The sequence below is a fragment of the Rattus norvegicus genome, chromosome X, assembly GCF_021556685.1.
Source record: "Rattus norvegicus strain SHRSP/BbbUtx chromosome X, alternate assembly SHRSP_T2T, whole genome shotgun sequence".
NCBI classification, from domain to species: domain Eukaryota; kingdom Metazoa; phylum Chordata; class Mammalia; order Rodentia; family Muridae; genus Rattus; species Rattus norvegicus.
Window position 1 is genome coordinate 157,132,671 of NC_141554.1, and position 17,214 is coordinate 157,149,884.

The window sequence follows — 17,214 nt, forward strand, 5'->3', positions numbered from 1 at the left end:
CAGAAGGCAATTTTGATGTTTGCCTGATTTTAAGTTTTGGTGGTCTATCAAGAACAAGCACAAGGAGAGGATTACCGGCACTCTCACAGTCTCACAGCTATTTCTGAAGTGCTTGCTGTGCATTTACCAAATACAAGCCGTCCCTTTTCTACTTGAGTGTGGACTGCATAACAAATGTGAAATACACACTCCATTGGCAATGTCTGTCATTTCTGCTTTCTGCATTTAATATGCCAATAACAAGAGCATCACATTTGTAAATAAAACAAAAACAAAGCAAAAATTCTACATCATTGATTTTGACAGCTGCAACCTTAAATTTTAATGGAAATGTTGAGAACAGAATGTAGCAAAAATAAAGAGTAAATTTTGCACATTGATTTTCTCTTTCTGTAAACATATGAATGCATTTTTGCTTTATAATTCATAGGATTATTTTTATATTACATTAAGAAATGGCATCAGACTCATGGGCTGAATCATCTGAAATTTTGATATAACTTTGCTGAAATTATAGAAAGTGCTGTTACATGTGGATACTCAGGAATGAGGAGTTGGGAGCTCCTATGGCCTGTTGCCTTCTGACCAGACATGCCTTCCTTCATAAGGCTAAAGTTCTCTCAATGAATAGGAGATCTGACATGGTAGAAACACAGCACAGCAAAGTAATACAGTTGAGTTTGTGGAACAGGAAGTACTTACAAAATTGCAAGTGTTCACAGATGAGCTGCTTGGGAGAGTCTGGAGGACAAGTGAAGAGACTTAGAAAGCTATAGTATTGGTATTAATGACAACATTTGGTGAGCTGTGGATTTATGAAGCTTAGCACTTTTTCCCTAGAGTATGTGACTTAAAACTATTTTCTTTTTATTATTTTAAACATTATACAACATAAACTTAAGAATTATAAACTTAGAGTTTAGTGACATCCAGTTTATTGACAAACTTGTTTATCCATGACCAATTCCAAAGTATTTTCATTATCCTAAATGGAAACTAAATACATATGAAGTATCCTCATTCCTCCTTTCACTTAGCCCCTGAAGATCACCCACTGACCTACTTTTTTGTCCTTATAGATTTGCCTATTCCCTATAATGGGATGATACAATATTGGATGTTTTAAATATCTACCTTCTTCACTTACTACAATGATTTGTTTGTATGTTATTTCAGGTTATACCATACAGTAACACTTCATTTAGTATTATGGAAAAATAATATTCTATTGTTTGGATGAAGCACATTTTGCTTATCTGTTCATCTGTTCATGATATTTTAGTCAGTTGTGCTTTTAGCTATTATTTAGTGCTGTCGTAGGTACTTAAAGCCAACTATTTTTTATTGCCTCCTTTTAACCTGAAAAAGAAGTAGAAACACTGGGTCTCATATTAATTTTATGTTTGCTTTTAATAAAAGAACCATAGGCATAGTTTGCATCTGAGTAACACAGCGCCATGTAGATAATATGGCTCTAGTCATTTATCTGCATTTTACTTCTTAATCAGGACTTTGAGGGATGTTGACATGAGTTCACAGTAGCAAAAGAGATGTATGTTTTAATCCTAGTCTTACCACTTTCAAACTGAATGAATTCTAACAAAAGATCAGTTTCTCTGAAATAAAAGTAACAGAACTACCTACTCATTGAGTCATAGTAGATTCAATGAAACAATTGACCAATACATATCAAAGAACTTGACACTAAAGCTAGGGTGTAGTCAAGTACTCAGCACTTTACATGATACTCATCATTGTTGTGGTACATCCGATTATTTAAAAAGTCTAGAGTGCTTGGAAGTGCTAGGTCTCTCCACTTTCCTTTCTTATAAAGAACCAGATGATAAAGAGAACTGCTGAATTAGGTACATGAAAAATACCCAGCATGTGGCAAACTTGAATGAGAAAAATCTGTCTTGTCTTAATGTTTATTAGCTGTGTGCTCCTGGCCATGAGAAATTAAAAGTGTAATCATTAGGAATTTAGTTTCTGGGATGGAAAAGCCTGATCTTAAGTCCTACTTCATACATACTAATTATACCACACTTGGGGAAATTGCCAAACATCCTCAAGTCTCAGATTTCCTGCAAGTAAATTAGGATAAAATAGTCTTGTCTCATTCATAGGAGTGTTGTGAGGATCAGACAAAGCTTAGCTATGCGAAAGTATGTGTAAAACTGTAAGCATGGCAAGTATGTAGTTATCCTTCCTTGTAGCCCATTTAGCATTAACTGAAATTCCCTCTTAGATATACAAGAGAATAGGCATTACATTTCCTTTTGACTCAGGTGTCCATAGGGTTTACTAAGAACTAGATTAGATGTCCTAACTGGCATTCAAAGATATCTGTCAAGTGTAGATGACCTTAACTCCCCTGAGTCCTGACAACTTTTAAGTCAGCATCTCCAAGAATAAGGTCATCAATGACACTGTATCAATTCCTCCAGAAAATTACATGTCTCCGTAAGTTTTTCTTCCAAGAACTGATGTAGATGGACAGTTGAATCCCACATATTGAATTCAGTGTGCCTCTTCCTTTTCTGAAATAGCTCCTGTTCTGCTCTCAGAAATAGTCATAAAGGCCTATGTCATGCCATATTTCCACTGTTTCCCTCAGAAAATAATCTGAAATAACATAGAATAGCACCGAGAATTCATATCGAACATTAGAAAGTTCCAAAACAGTGTTAGCATAAGAAACAATGATTTGTAATTAGTGTTTGTGTGAACATTTCTGTAGCAATATAGTGTTTGAAACAAAGAAAGGAAGAAAGAGAGAGAGAGAGAGAGACAGAGAGAGAGAGAGAGAGAGAGAGAGAGAGAGAACAAGTGGATATCAATGGAATGGTGTTGCTCTCCATCACCAAGCTGATAAAAATTTTAATTGCCATCTCAGATGTTGACATTACAGATATATTTCCATCTCTGGCCTTCCCCTTGCAAAACTTAATGAATTTCCATTTTCATGTCAGTCACCCAGGGCAAGCAATGGTGCTATGATCAGCTCACTAATGTTCACTCGGGATTGCCTGGATACAAGGGGATGAACTACATATGAATGGGGACATACCATGTTCTCTGCATGGCCCTGACTAAACCTTCTGTTTCCCTTTTTGTCAAAATTCTCTTCTTACATTTCTTGGGATTAAAGGAACTCCTGAAAATGAGGAGTTAAACCTGAAATCAATTTTCATTTACAGCTGAGAAGCAGTTATTGATGCTGTGCTTGCAGTTCAATAACAGATCTAAAGATATAGACACTGTGCTTCTCTTTCAATATAAGCAGGCTAATCAGTCTCAACTGTTTTTTTTTAAAACAACAGAATTGTATTGACAAAATTATTAAAATTGCTGTCTTTAAAGTTTTAAGCACTCTAGAATTTGACTGGTTCTGAAGACTTCAAATGTACAGCATCAGACTCGAAAACTTGCCCAGTATATGTTCATAGAAACAGATAATCACCTGCTTATTATTTCACTGATTGATAACATTAATAGTATTTTGACCTACCTACCTCCAAGTTTGTAGTCTATGTTCTGGACGTAGGATGTTCTGACATGCCCAGTATGTGAAACCTACTCAGATAAGGACATAGCACTCTCTTAACCCAAATCACCTCAGAATATACACAAAACACACACACACACACACACACACACACACACACACACACACACACACACACAGAGAGACAGAGAGACAGAGAGACAGAGAGACAGAGAGACAGAGAGACAGAGAGAGAGACAGAGAGTCACACACACATTTGCTTCTAGAAACTGCCATCAAAACATTTTAACTGTAATGTTATCTTTTTATTAATATGAATCAGACAAATCCTAGACTTCATTTAGTCCACTTAGAAGTTCAAGACACTGAATGTGATTGGAAATTTTCAGTTAATAAGTCAGTTTCGCCAAAGAACTGTAGCTAATCTTTGGAGTTGTGTGTTTGTTAAAGTTTTAAAAGCATATAGCCTATAGTAAATTAGATGGTATATAGTTTGAAAAAATTCTCCAAAAGGGCCAAATTGGTCTATATTCTGAAAAAAATTGTTTGTATTAGTTTGTTTTAATTTCTTTAAAGAGTAGCCAAACAATTCAAAATTTCTTTGAGAACAAAATCATTCTAATATCTGGATATATTATCTAAGTAGCTCCAATGTACCCAAATTTATTTAGTTCCATAAGAACTTCCTTATACTCTAAAACATGTACTTAATTCAAAGCATGTTAGTGGAGATTGTGTGTATGTCTATCTCCAACATATCAGGTTTATAGAAAAAAGTATTTTCTTATGTTTTACCCTTCACTTCATTATTTTATGTCATTTTTTTCTGTAGATTTAAAACAACTCCCATATATAAAAGCTTGCTTTCAATCCTGACTCTTAATTTTAGTTTTATATATGAAGCATTTACTTGCTGGACTACCTTCTGGCTAGGTTGATGATTTTTAAATACTTTCAAATGGCACAAAATTCCTAGACATGCAAATCCTGGGCATTCTGGAAGGTTCTGGATGAGCTGTTTAAACATATACTAAACTTCCCAAATATATTAGCCAACTTAAACTGAAAGTCTGCTTTTATGTAGAAAAATTGCTAGTCTAAACAATGCATTACATTTTACTCATGCTATCCGCTGGTTCTTTTTGGAGTTGATATGGTGTAGTGAATGTATTCGTTGTGACAACAGATACTCTTCCCTGCTGTAATCATTCCTGTTTTGTGGCCACAGTTCTCCCTCATTGTGCTGAACAAGTTGTTACCTCCCCAAGGTTTCACCACATTTCCATTTACTTTGTTATCAGCAGAAAGGCAAGGGAAGGCCTCTTCTATAATGACATTGATACAGCAAACACAGCAAGAGAGGTCAGCCTGTCAGAGCTAGAGAAACAGCAGATGGATTAGGTTGAAACTGGCTGCAAAATAACTTTAATAGAGTCTTTTAATGTAAACAGTTTATCTGTCATTGACTTTCATTGAAATACCCACAAAATGATAGAGTTGGGGCTTGTTGAGGTTACAGAATGTAACAGAATAAAATCCATACATTGTCATACTAAAACTACCCAGCAATTAGAGAAAGACAGGACATTTTAATTTATTCATTAAAGACAAGAAAGTAAATAGGATAACATACAAGGTTAATAGAATAACATTGGCTTTTATATTCCCAAGATTGTGTTTCCCATTTGGTTGCATTAGCATAGAGACTAGATTAATAAAAAAACTGCTTAAGGCTTGTATGGTATGATTTTTAATATGCTTCTGGCAAGTCTGTGACTATTTAGAAACCCATATGCTCATTTTTTCATCGTAATTATGTTTTTTCCATTTTCAGTACCAAATATTTAGGCTTGTTATCTCTATATAATGGAATGCCTGAGCATGCAAAGAGGTAGAGAAGTCATATGCAAAGAGGTAGAGAAGTCCAAAAATTTTTCATGGTGTGTTTGTCATATCATCAGTAGTAACCATGTCCTAGTTATTGTGCATGATAATTTATAAATTATCCATCTATGCACATTGTTATTGAAACCCAATACTTCTTTTGCTTAGCTTGACACTTTTTACATAGTAAATTTAAATCAGATATTTGTCATAGTAAAGTGCTTGTCCTAGACTGAAACTGAAAAAATAACTAATATTTTCATGTCTGGATGGATTACATTCACATATGACAAAATGATCATGGGCTGTTCATTCACAAAACACAGCACATATTTGCCTCTGTAAACATTGTGGCAGTAGACAGTATCAACCACCTCTGAGAAGCTACAGATCACTATATGCACATCTGAATAGAAGTGTCAGAAGGAAGAGACATGACCTTATTTCTTTTGTCACTGACCGTAAGCTGAAGAAATTGGCCAAAGAGCAGTGATCATCTCATCATGTCTCTGCTCTCGCCCTACTCCATTTGGTTCAATTGTGCTATTTCTTTTAAAACTCTTTATCTTCCCAACCTCTGTCTTAATGCATGGGTGATGCCTGGATGTTGCATCTTGGAGTCATTAGTAAGCAAGCTCTGGGAAATGCACCACATGCGCCCGAATTTATGGGAAGTTTCCAAGCTTTGATTTTAATCAAAATTCTAGACTATATTATAGAAATATGAACATGTCCCATAAATACTAGTAATAAAAATATTTCCAAATTAAAGATATATGATGTTTAAATTGATATGATAGCTTTGAAATAAAAGTAACTGAGGCTTTGGTAGAGGTGTCAAACGTGTTCTTACCCTAAACTCTCACCAAGTATTGGCCATCTGCTAGAAAAGCCACAAGCCACTCTTTAAATGTGGTGTTGGATCATGTTCTGAATGGAACAGAGAGTTTACCTCATTCTTGGGCTCCCATATATACTTTTTTATTTATAGCAAGAGAAAAAAATCATAAGCATTTTAAGTGTACAAACTTACATTAACTTTCCTCCAAAGTTCCATTCCTGCGCCCTGCATGTATGGTACAACTTTCACGTTGGCTTTCAGGTTCCACTAAGAGTACAGTGATAGTTGGCATCTTCCTACTCCCTGGATGGAAAGTCAGAAACAGCCAAGAATCCAGGTTCTGTACAAATCGAGTGACACTTTTTCTTACTCTTTCATCCTGAGTATGTATACTTTATGCTAGCTGAGACCTCAGTCTCCAGGATATGGTGACTTCTTATTTTACTGACTGAAGTGAAATGCATTGTCATATTTGGGCAAGTGTTCTCAGTATACATCTTTTCAGGTGATTTAGCTAGTTCTATAGGCATTGATTGGAAGCCACCTGAATGCCTTACTGATGAGTCCATTTGTCAATAAAGGTGTGCTTTGCTGAACTATGGTAATCAATGAAATTTACCAATGTTTGTCTCTAGGTTGGGACATAAATGTGTCATGCAACACAACTATGTGAAAAGTTAAAAAGAGAGAGATATAAATGGGTAGCAATAAAGAATATAAAACTAATATAATATCGATCTTGTCTTAGTTCTGCATTGCCTAATGAACAGTTACTTGGAATTATCTGAATGATTAAATTTTCCTTTTTTACAGAGAAGCATAAACATTCAATGTAGGCACACATGCTTGTAGAATAACAGAGAAAAGCATATCAGTAGGAAACTAGAAGTTATGCACAGAAATACTAATAAAATAATTTAGGTTTGGCTAACAGTATTATTATTTATTACAGAACAAAGCCGTATGTGAGTACATATCATTATTAAATGAGTCCACTGGGACAATATCTCCAAGCCATCTGAGTGCTCATTTTGACAGCCTCCACATAAAGGGAATATAAAGCATTATGTTTGTTTTCCATAATTCATAGAAGGTGCGGAATGTACAAGTCTGGATGTAACTATTCAGGCCTTCCTTCTGAAAAGCCTCCAAACTCTCTCTAAATTCTCTGTGGTCTAATGGAAAAGTACTGTAATTCTTCAAAACCACAAGGTCAAAATTATCCTAAAGTATTTTGAAAAAGTTTTAGCATTATAGAGAAAATGAGTAGCAAATTTTCTAAGTTGCTTACATGTAGCATTTTCTTCCTCAAAATGTTATGTACACTGTGGTAGATGGTGCTCACGAGGTAGCCACTTACTGCCCTTCATTTCTTCCTTTCTGTGGTGAGAACTGCACATCATGTGCTTTTTGTGACACAGTGTGGTCCCTGAAACATTTTAGCTTTAGTGCAATTCGTGGTTTCTCTATAGAAAACAGAAAATTTTCCTATTTATAAGACGGGAGATTTAATGAATAAGCATCTATAAGTCTACCTACATCTTCCATCCTGAGGAAATAAATTTGATGCTTAGCAGGATACCTTGGATAGTACAGTGCTGGTAATGAGGTATGACTCAAACAATAAACATTCCTTAGAATAAGAGAAGTGTCTTTTCCCTGGCGTATGGTTCTTTTTCAATATGCTTTGCATAACATGTTAGTGAAAGGAAACACCCATGATGGTGTGAGTTGTAGAAGGAGGGGTTTCTGAAGGATGGGTAACCTGAAAATGAGGATTCAGTGAGCAGAGTATGGTAGCATGAAGCTGTAATCACAACCTTTGGGAGACAGAAATAGAGCAATCACCTGTTCAATGCCAGACTAGGATGTGTAGTAAGAGAACACAAAGGATCATTCAATCATCCTAGGCTTCACTAAGAGAAAGGAGTGAAAGAAAGGAAGGAAAAGGGAAGGAGAGGGAGATTGAGTGGTATGTAAACATACTTAGGACCCACACCACTACCTCCAGTGCCCTGAGTGTTCTGCCATTAAGTTCCAAGAATCATGGAAGATTCATACCTATACAATAGTAGAAGGCCCTCCCCTGCTTCATTATGGTTATGTCTTCTCAGTACCCCAGAGTCTTCTGTTAATACTGCTTTCTAGACAGGGGCATTATTTTCATCTCAGAGCTATTCCTGGTATGGAGAAAGCAGCATATTATTTCTTATCTCATGATAGTAACTGAATATGGCTGATACTGGGACTTGACGACTACTTGGTAAATGTACAAATAGTCCTACCATTATTCTCAATTCACCAACTCCTTTGTAGAAAGCACTCACAAATGTGCAGGCATTTGCTTAGCCTACTGACTCTTCTGAGCATAGCCATCAATGCTGAATGCTAACAATAGCCACTAATATGGAAAGGATGAGAAAGGTTATCTTCATTATCAAAAGGAGCAAACTGGAGTTCTCTTGCTAATACCATAAGTAGCAAAACAAGAATCACAACTTAGTTTATTAACATTTCCAGTAACTTATTCTTCTACTAGCAGGTAGGTCTAACCTTTGGTCCAGAGGCTACATGTACTTCAAGGTAGCTATGAAAAAATCCTTACACATTTGCACATGACAATGTCAAGTGATTGGGCACTATTGTACAGTACACTACCTCTCATCATGTCATTCTAGGGCATAACCCTTAAAAGTTCTTTCATTATTCTTCCTTACATGAGAATGTCCTCCTTGTTGAGATATATATCATGTCATAGAAATATGATGCAAAATAAGGAGAATATAGATTTTTCAAAGAATACAGAAATTTTAAATTAAAGCAACATAACTGTGAACTATCCACTATTCATTTTTCCAATCAGTTTAAATTAGTTTAATGTAGGTTTTTAAACTTAAATTTAGCTGTCTTTCTTTTATATTAGTAATAATATTTTATTGTTTATATTTTTCTTTCTTTTTTATTAATCATTTGATTCATTTACATATCAAATGATAGCCCATTTCCAGGTTACTCCCTCCACCACGTTCTTAATGCTTGGTGAATTATAGTGCGTCATTTCCTTTTAATTTACCTCCTTTTGCATCACATCTCACATCCTGCCACGAGTATTTGGAATATGAGATTGCCTTTTTATATTTGCTTGTTTCAAATAAGAGCTTGTAAAATTTGTAATTTTTATGCCTTAAAGGCATGTATAATTTGCATCCAAAAAAGCTGCTTAAATTTTCCCCACATCTTTTTACTATTACAATCCCCCATAGCATGCCTATAACACAGAAAATTGCACAAATGTGAAGAATATAAATTGTGAGTCATGTCTCATCTGACATAGGTTCCCTGTCATCACTTAGTTGAGAAATTCCCCATGATGAGCACACGGGATGACATGAGTATATTTGGCTTTAACTGTGAGACATTGAAATGATTGTAAGTTCCTTTCAAATGAAAAGTGAACCTCTAAGCATATAACATTTCTGATCGATAGCCACGCAATCCAGAAAAAAAATAACTTGAATGAAGTTATATTCTTCCAATGGCTGTACATAATGGCATAGGTTTGGAAGAATCTGGTCTATAATACTCTTCTGATCAGGAAAAAATATCTGTGTAAAATTAACAGTTATGAAACAAGAAGGAGAAGACATTTTCAAAAACTGTCTCTGAATCAAAGCTGGGTTTACAATGTTAATTTGATTTTTCCCTTCTATCTCATCTGCCAGTACCATGCTCACTTTAGCACATCAAGCAAGAGAAACTACTGGAACAGTGCTTATTATGTTATGATTACTTACAGCTTCTAAGACAGACTTGTTTGCATTTTAATTGTGAAAAGTGAATTAATATGATTTCCATAGTAATGCATCTTCTGCTGACTACCACACCTTACCCATAACCAGACAGATGTGAGATGGCTGGAACCTGGAGAAGGCAGGAGGAGGAAGGTATGAAAGAAAGTAACAGGAAAGAAAGAGAGAGAGGGGAGGAAGAGAGCACTAAGGAAAGGGACAGGAAATGGAGGAGGAAGGAAAGGAGAGGGGAGGGGAGGGGAAGGAAGAATGACAGGAGGGAAATTGGGGCAGAGGGGAGTGTGCAAGCTGATATAGACCAAATATAACTACCACAGGAAAGTTTAATGGTCATCATTGCACTTCTTGACAGAACAACTTTTGTCTACATGGATTGCATGAAAATGGTCTCACATGTCCTCTATATGCATTAGATGTGAATTTGGAGAGGCGAGACACAGTTCTTGTTTTCTTGTTTTCATCTGTTGTCTCATTTCCTAACTGTCTTCTTATAGGACTCGCCAGAAAACAAACTCAGGCATAGGTAGTAAGAAAGTGATTTTTGTTGTTCTTATGGGGTTGTAAGCCCCTTCGGCTCTTTCAATCCTTCCTCTAATTCCCCTAAAGGGGGTCCTGTTCTCAGTTCAGTGGTTTGCTGCTAGCATTCACCTCTGTATTTGACATGCTCTGGATGGGGGAGGGGGAGGGGATAGGCGGCTCATAGACAGGAAACCGGGAAAGGGAATATAACATTTGAAATGTAAATAAAGAAATATATCTAATAAAAAAAAGAAAGTGATTTTTGCCTATGACGGCAAAGTAAGTGCCCAGTATCAGCAGATGTTTTTATATAGTGACAGAGACTGAGACTTAAGAAAGAAGGTCTCTAATGTATGAATATTGGGAACTGTTTGCTGCTATTAAATGCATTGACTTGGCATAGAGGAGTTCAATGTATCGCATCTCACTGGTGATCAGCTACAATGTCAAGTGCACTATGAGAGTAGCTCTGTTAAAATGATTGCCTCAGTGTTCTAATTTACAGTACCATTCCTCTCCCTTGGACTCTACCCACTTCACAATTCACAAACAAGGTCCCCTAATGGATATTGTTTAAAAGTGAACAGGCCTGAAGGTGGTCAAGCTGCTTCTTCTTTGCTCTCCATATTAAATGTTATTCTGATAGCCTGATAAAGTCTAGTAGAGTACAGGTTTAGTTCTGACTACATAATTATGCTACAGATATATGGAAAAAACATCACTTAGGCCCTCCAGGTGCTTAAACAGTTTGATAGACTGTAGCCATTCTGCCATCAGCGCCCCCAGCTGTGTTGCTTAGCAACATTTTAATTCCAGAACAATCGAAGGAGATGAAATCCCCATGGAGAGGGAAACAGAAATAAGAGGGCTGTTGACAGATGATCTGAGTTGTTCCTTCTAATATACTGTGAAGATCACTAGCTCTTTTCATGAATGATAAACGGACTGTATACAGATCAATGGGCTCAGCAATAAACTGGAACCAGTCTCCATGTCTAAGGTGACTCAGGCCATGAGGCCCAGAAATTTCTTCATTTTCAGATTGGGTGCTTGTGTTCCTAAAGGTTCCAAGGGGAGGAAATTGATCTCAGTATTTGGGAATTCCTTGCCCTTTTGTAATGTCTACTGCTAAAAGTAGTTTTGAAAATGAACATTTTTTTTGCATTTCTCTCACAGTGCAGGTGTGTCTGGGTGTCAAGAAGAAAGCTAAGGTTAATGGTCCCCTGCCATAGACCAACCATTTCTTTGTCAGTCCCCCAAGCTGTCACTACAACTCAATCAGGCTCACCTGGGGTAACGTTAGAGTAAGAGGTGAGGAAGGAAGGATCTTTCTGTGCACCCACCACCTTGTATGGCTCCTGCTGAACTTTGTCAGGTGCTCTGACAATGGCCATCTGTGTTTGAGCACTTAGACAAGTAACTACATCCCCGGGGAAGAAAATTGTTTTCTATATCACTGCTTATCCATGGGAGCCTGTTTAATTCACTCCTAATGTTTCTAAAAACATTTTCTAATTTTATACTGCTTATTGTTTTGGTTACTAGTTGCAAAGATTATGCCTGTTAATAATGTCTAATTGCATTTTTCTCTCTGTTTGCAGGCTGTTGAAAAGGCAAAACCTAAGAATAATCCTGTGAAGTAAGTTATTATTTTTGCTAGTTGAAAATGTTAATTTTAATGAACTCTGTGCATGGGGGAAAATAAGGTCATAAATTACTTGTATTTTGCATTAATCTCTATTCATGACCATTTAAAGTCAAAAGCAAAACACGGGGGTAAATCACCCACCAATGAGCAAGGACCAGCTTATATATTTTCCATGTGTCCCTGATGAGGAAATGCTCCAAATTTATACAGTTTACATAAATTAATATGTGCCATTATGAATAGCTGCAAAGTAATATTATAATCATATTCAATGCATACTGCTTCAAGGTTTTTTCTTATGCTAAAAAGATTACATTTTTAATTGCAAACTTTGGGCCTATGACAGAGATGTAAATGCCTGAACATGTGCCAAGTGATCGCCAGCCACGTGGGGAGGGCAGCACCTTGGCATCAAGGACTTGGTACTCAGTTAATGAAAAGCTCATAAAAATACATTTAACTGAATGGTGTGTAGTGGTTGCTAACAAAGACCAGTAACTAAGCTGTTTTGTAGGACATGCAAATTATTAATAAGGCATACATTGTCATCTTAAATATAGTACATGTTACACACCCTGTCTTTTCTAGAAGGATTCTTGAAATTAAAAAAAATGGCTGTCTTGTCTTTTTGGTTTGTGTCATTTGATTGCAATCTTATGATGCATAACATTCTGGTCAAGGACATGGCCAAGGAAGGACTTGCTGTATTGACTGGTTTATTATAAGCCTAGAACAATAACATGTTTAGAAAGTGTGTGTTAATTTATGCCAGCAAACTTCCATTATACCTAGTATAAAATACAGAGATGGAGTATGCATTTTTTGAATAGTTCTTGGAGAATGGATTAGCTACGTCAAGAATAAAAAGATTGTTCCCATAGTGTGGGAGAATTAGCTTTTCTATGTCATACAGGTAGTGTTTAGCATACCCTTAAGTCTAAACCCAGAATCATTTTCCAGAGGTAACATATGTATACTGTACTCTTATATTTCATTTCACCTGTCTGTAGCCCTTTCCAGGGCCCTCGACAGTTGGGAAGTGTATTATGCTATACTGATCCTATGGGAACCAGTTTAGTAACTGAGGTTTTAGTCTTGTATGATTGAGGTTAGAATCTTCTCTGAACCCTGGCTTCTTTTCCATGTGTAGTCTGATAGCTCTTCCACTGTAAGCCTCTGTCTGGACAGCTCCACAGATTAGAAGATGGTGCTAATGAGGCAGGGATTAATTTACCCTGGGTGATTCATTAGTGGTGTTTTCCCCTCACAGACAGTCAGATTACATCCTTCTCTCCTGTATGGTTGCATACAGATGTGTGCTTCAGGTTACAAGGGGTAAGGCAAGGGCTGTCAGAGTATAAATCTTGCTTTCAGTTGCTCTAAGTTTAAGCTCTTCCTACAGGAAATGAGCCCAAGCTTCACTATTGCATGTATAGAACAGTCCAGTATCTCTTTATGGGACTACATTACATTATAATCTAATAACCTGAAGTGGGACCTGTTTTCTACCTGATCATTGTAAAACTGTGGCCCTACATATAATTATACATTTTATGAATTCTTATTAATTCGTAATGTAAATTCTTTCAAATACTAGATCTTTAAAGTGTTTTTAAAAGAAGATAGAAACCTTGGAAGGCTCAAAGTATTGTAGATCTTCCTGCTCTTAACTACATTTAAAAAGTCTACTTAGTAATAAAGTTAAGTTAAAGTACTAAGTATTTAGAAATGTCTTCTAATTAAATAATCCGGTATTAGTTTAGTGTATCTTGTTGTACTTTGAATCATAATATCAAATTCAGTTGACAGCCACAATTAGGTGGACACTTGAAGAAGAAAACCATCTTCCCAAGCTCATTCCATGGGCAGAAACTCTACAGCATTATTTACATTGGCAGGCAGAAGAACAACAAAAGAGTTTTTTAAAGTTTAATATACAGTGATCTTCATGTCTAATGACTGTCAATAAATTTTTATTGCATTCATTGCACTTCCTGCCCCCAAGATTAAAATTTGAGCCACATTTTCCATATGAATGAATAGATTACATATTATTCAGAAAATGGTCTTTCTGGGAAGCTTGCCCAGAAGCTTAACAAAGTTGTTAGCTCTCATCTAGTAGGTTGCCACCATTAGGCAATAGGAGCTTATATGTTGTAAATGTGTCCTCACCTACTCCCTGTTACTCTTATTTATGTCATGTCTAAAACTGTCCACATGATGCCCTTATTCCTTCTAGAGGCTTTTCATATTTTTACTTGTCTTTTAGTCTCTAGCTAGAATGAGCATTTGGTTCTATTATTGGAACATCAATTAGAAAATTTTGATGCACGCTCAGTGGAAGTTGAGGTCTAATGGCATCAATAACAACTGAAATATAGAGTGCTGTGAAGATGACTGTTTGATGAGATTTTATATAGTACTTTTATGTATAATATGGCAAATATTTAGAAAAATTCAAAATATAATAAGAATATTTCATGTCATGTGAAAACTAACATGACTTTTCAATATCTATCTGCATGTGAAATTGTAAATGGAATATAGATTCATTTCTTCATTTGTATATTATTTGTATTGGTTTTTATTCTGCAGTGGCAAAGTTGAATAGTTAAAAAATACTATATACTGTATAGAGTTTTACATGCTTACTGTATAAGTCTATATGCTACAAGTTCCCTATCTTTGGATGTAGTTGGACAGGTAGGAAAAGGCAGAAGAACTTTTAAAGACACTACAGGTTAAGCTACCAAGTCTTTTACTTTGGTGGATACTAGTATTAGAAAGAATCTTAGGCACTAAATAGGCATTTAATGAGCCATTACTGGGTGTTCAGGATTTTCTGGGACTGACATACTACGTAGTTATCAATACAGACAAACAATTCACTCTTTATTGAGGATCCAATGAATACATGGTGCATCATCAGGCAATGATATCGCAAAAAACAACGAATGTTTATCTACAATGTACTGCTAGTCTTTTGCAATTCAAAATTCATATTGGTTTTTATAAATTATGTAACTTCTAGATCTACCTAAGGCTATATAAATTATTGTTAGATTTGTAGCAAACTATTCACTAACTTCACTCAGTTTCTTCTATAAAAGTTCAAGCCCTCCGTATTTCTCAGCTACTCATTCAATTTATTTTCAATAACTTCCTGGGTATGTATTCTTTCCATCACTGTGGGGAAACTATGGTCCACATCAGTAAATATTCCATATAAAGGAGAATAAACACATACATGTTTAAGGAATGTAAATGCGTAATATCCTCATGTATAATAATGACCTTACCTTGACCATTAAATATTACTTCTGAGAGTCAGACTCGAAGTGATTGTTCCTAAGATTAACAATCAGCCAAGAGTTGTCTGTTTTATTTCTCTATATAGTGGAACTACAGTAGCAGAAAATCTTGATGGATGTAGTAAAACTAGAGCTCTGTAATGTGTTAGGAGAAGAGCCATTCACTTTTATATTATAGATTGTCATTGTAATAACAAGGCCTGAGAGATGTACACATTTCCCCCACCATATGTGACTTATCACATATATTTTTTAGTAAAAATCTACATTTCTGTTATTAAGACTTATGTGATAGTATATTTATGAAAATGTGAATTGCTTTTGGCTAAAATCCATGCACTAATAAGCTAAGTTGAATCTAACTGAGGTTGACATCTGTTGAGAGAAAAAAATAGGGAAGAAAGCATAAAATTATCTCCTGAATTTACACTTTAACAACATTGAAGAACGGGGTAGTTGTCGTTCACAAAACAGAGTCAGAATCAACTGAGATGATGAAATTACAGTTTTATTTGGAAAATGGTCTATCTTATAGATATGGTGGTTTCATTGTTGAAAATGAAAAAAAAATGCCCAGAAAGATTTTCTAGACAGTCGCTTGCATATCATTTATTATTTCATGTAATGGGTATTTTATTATTAAGACTGGCAGAATTCTAGAAATTATGATGGATGTTGACAGAACTAAGAGTAAATCTGACACAAGTCTTATTCTTGAGGAGTAGAATATTTAGTAGTGGTGAAAAATATCTTTTTGTAAAGAGCTAAATAGAAGATAGAATGATGGATGACTCTGGTATGCAGGAAGTGAAAAATCAAGGGGGGAGCTCTCAGGGGAAAACTTAGCACTGTTAAAGTTAGGGGTGGAAAGGGTAAAGGAGAAACATTTGCATCAAGAGTGCAAATACTACTGATTTAAGATACTAATTTGAGGAATAGAAGTGGATATAAAGAATTCTGACTGTCCAGTGGTGTGAAGATAGTGAAGGGACAAGTAGAAAACTCAAGTGAAAGGAATTAGCTTTGTAGAGTCAAATAGCACTAAAGCGCTCTTATCTTCTTATGAACATGAACAATCAATTAGTACTTTAGTCATTTAAACAGCAAGGAAGTGTTAATATAGGGTTCAAGTCCTGAAGTTGACATTAGTTTATCATATAAAATTGAATACATCCCTTCCTCACTCCACATCTCAGCAAGGTCCTCTAGATCTTAATAAAAACAGAAGCTTAAAAACTTGTTTTATAAATATACTCATTCTAGATAATCTTTAATCCAATTTGAAGTAGCATGCATGTATGCTACAATCATTGTACATAAGTATATCATCTACACACAGAGAGACACATATAAATCCTCATCCATCATTTTTTAAAATTTACATTTGAGAATTAGAGAGTAATAACCCATATAATTATAGTTTTTAAAAAGTCTGATGGGTTTCTGTGCACAGACATGACTGTATCCTCATCCATCATTTCTACATTTCACATCTGAGAATTAAAGGACAAGAACCTATATAATTATATCTTAAAAGAGATCTGTAAGGTTGAAAATAATTGTGGCTATCAGTATGTTGGACTGATACTCTGAAATGATCCCTTATGAAAGTTTTCAGAGATTCATTTTGAATGATTTTCCATGCATGCATATTGCAGATATATGGAATGGAATTGGATTTATCACCCTCATTC

At 35.6% G+C, this 17,214-nt stretch overlaps 1 protein-coding gene across 2 annotated transcripts in view; it reads left to right on the top strand.

The window, feature by feature from the left end:
• The window catches only part of Aff2 (ALF transcription elongation factor 2), a 504,495-nt gene that overhangs the window by 397,775 nt on the left and 89,506 nt on the right, over window positions 1-17,214 (top strand). For both annotated transcript variants that reach the window (NM_001427288.1, XM_087599250.1), the window contains exon 8: window positions 12,163-12,200. In NM_001427288.1, coding sequence (NP_001414217.1) covers window positions 12,163-12,200 — 38 coding nt within the window. The remainder of the gene's footprint in view (window positions 1-12,162; window positions 12,201-17,214) is intronic.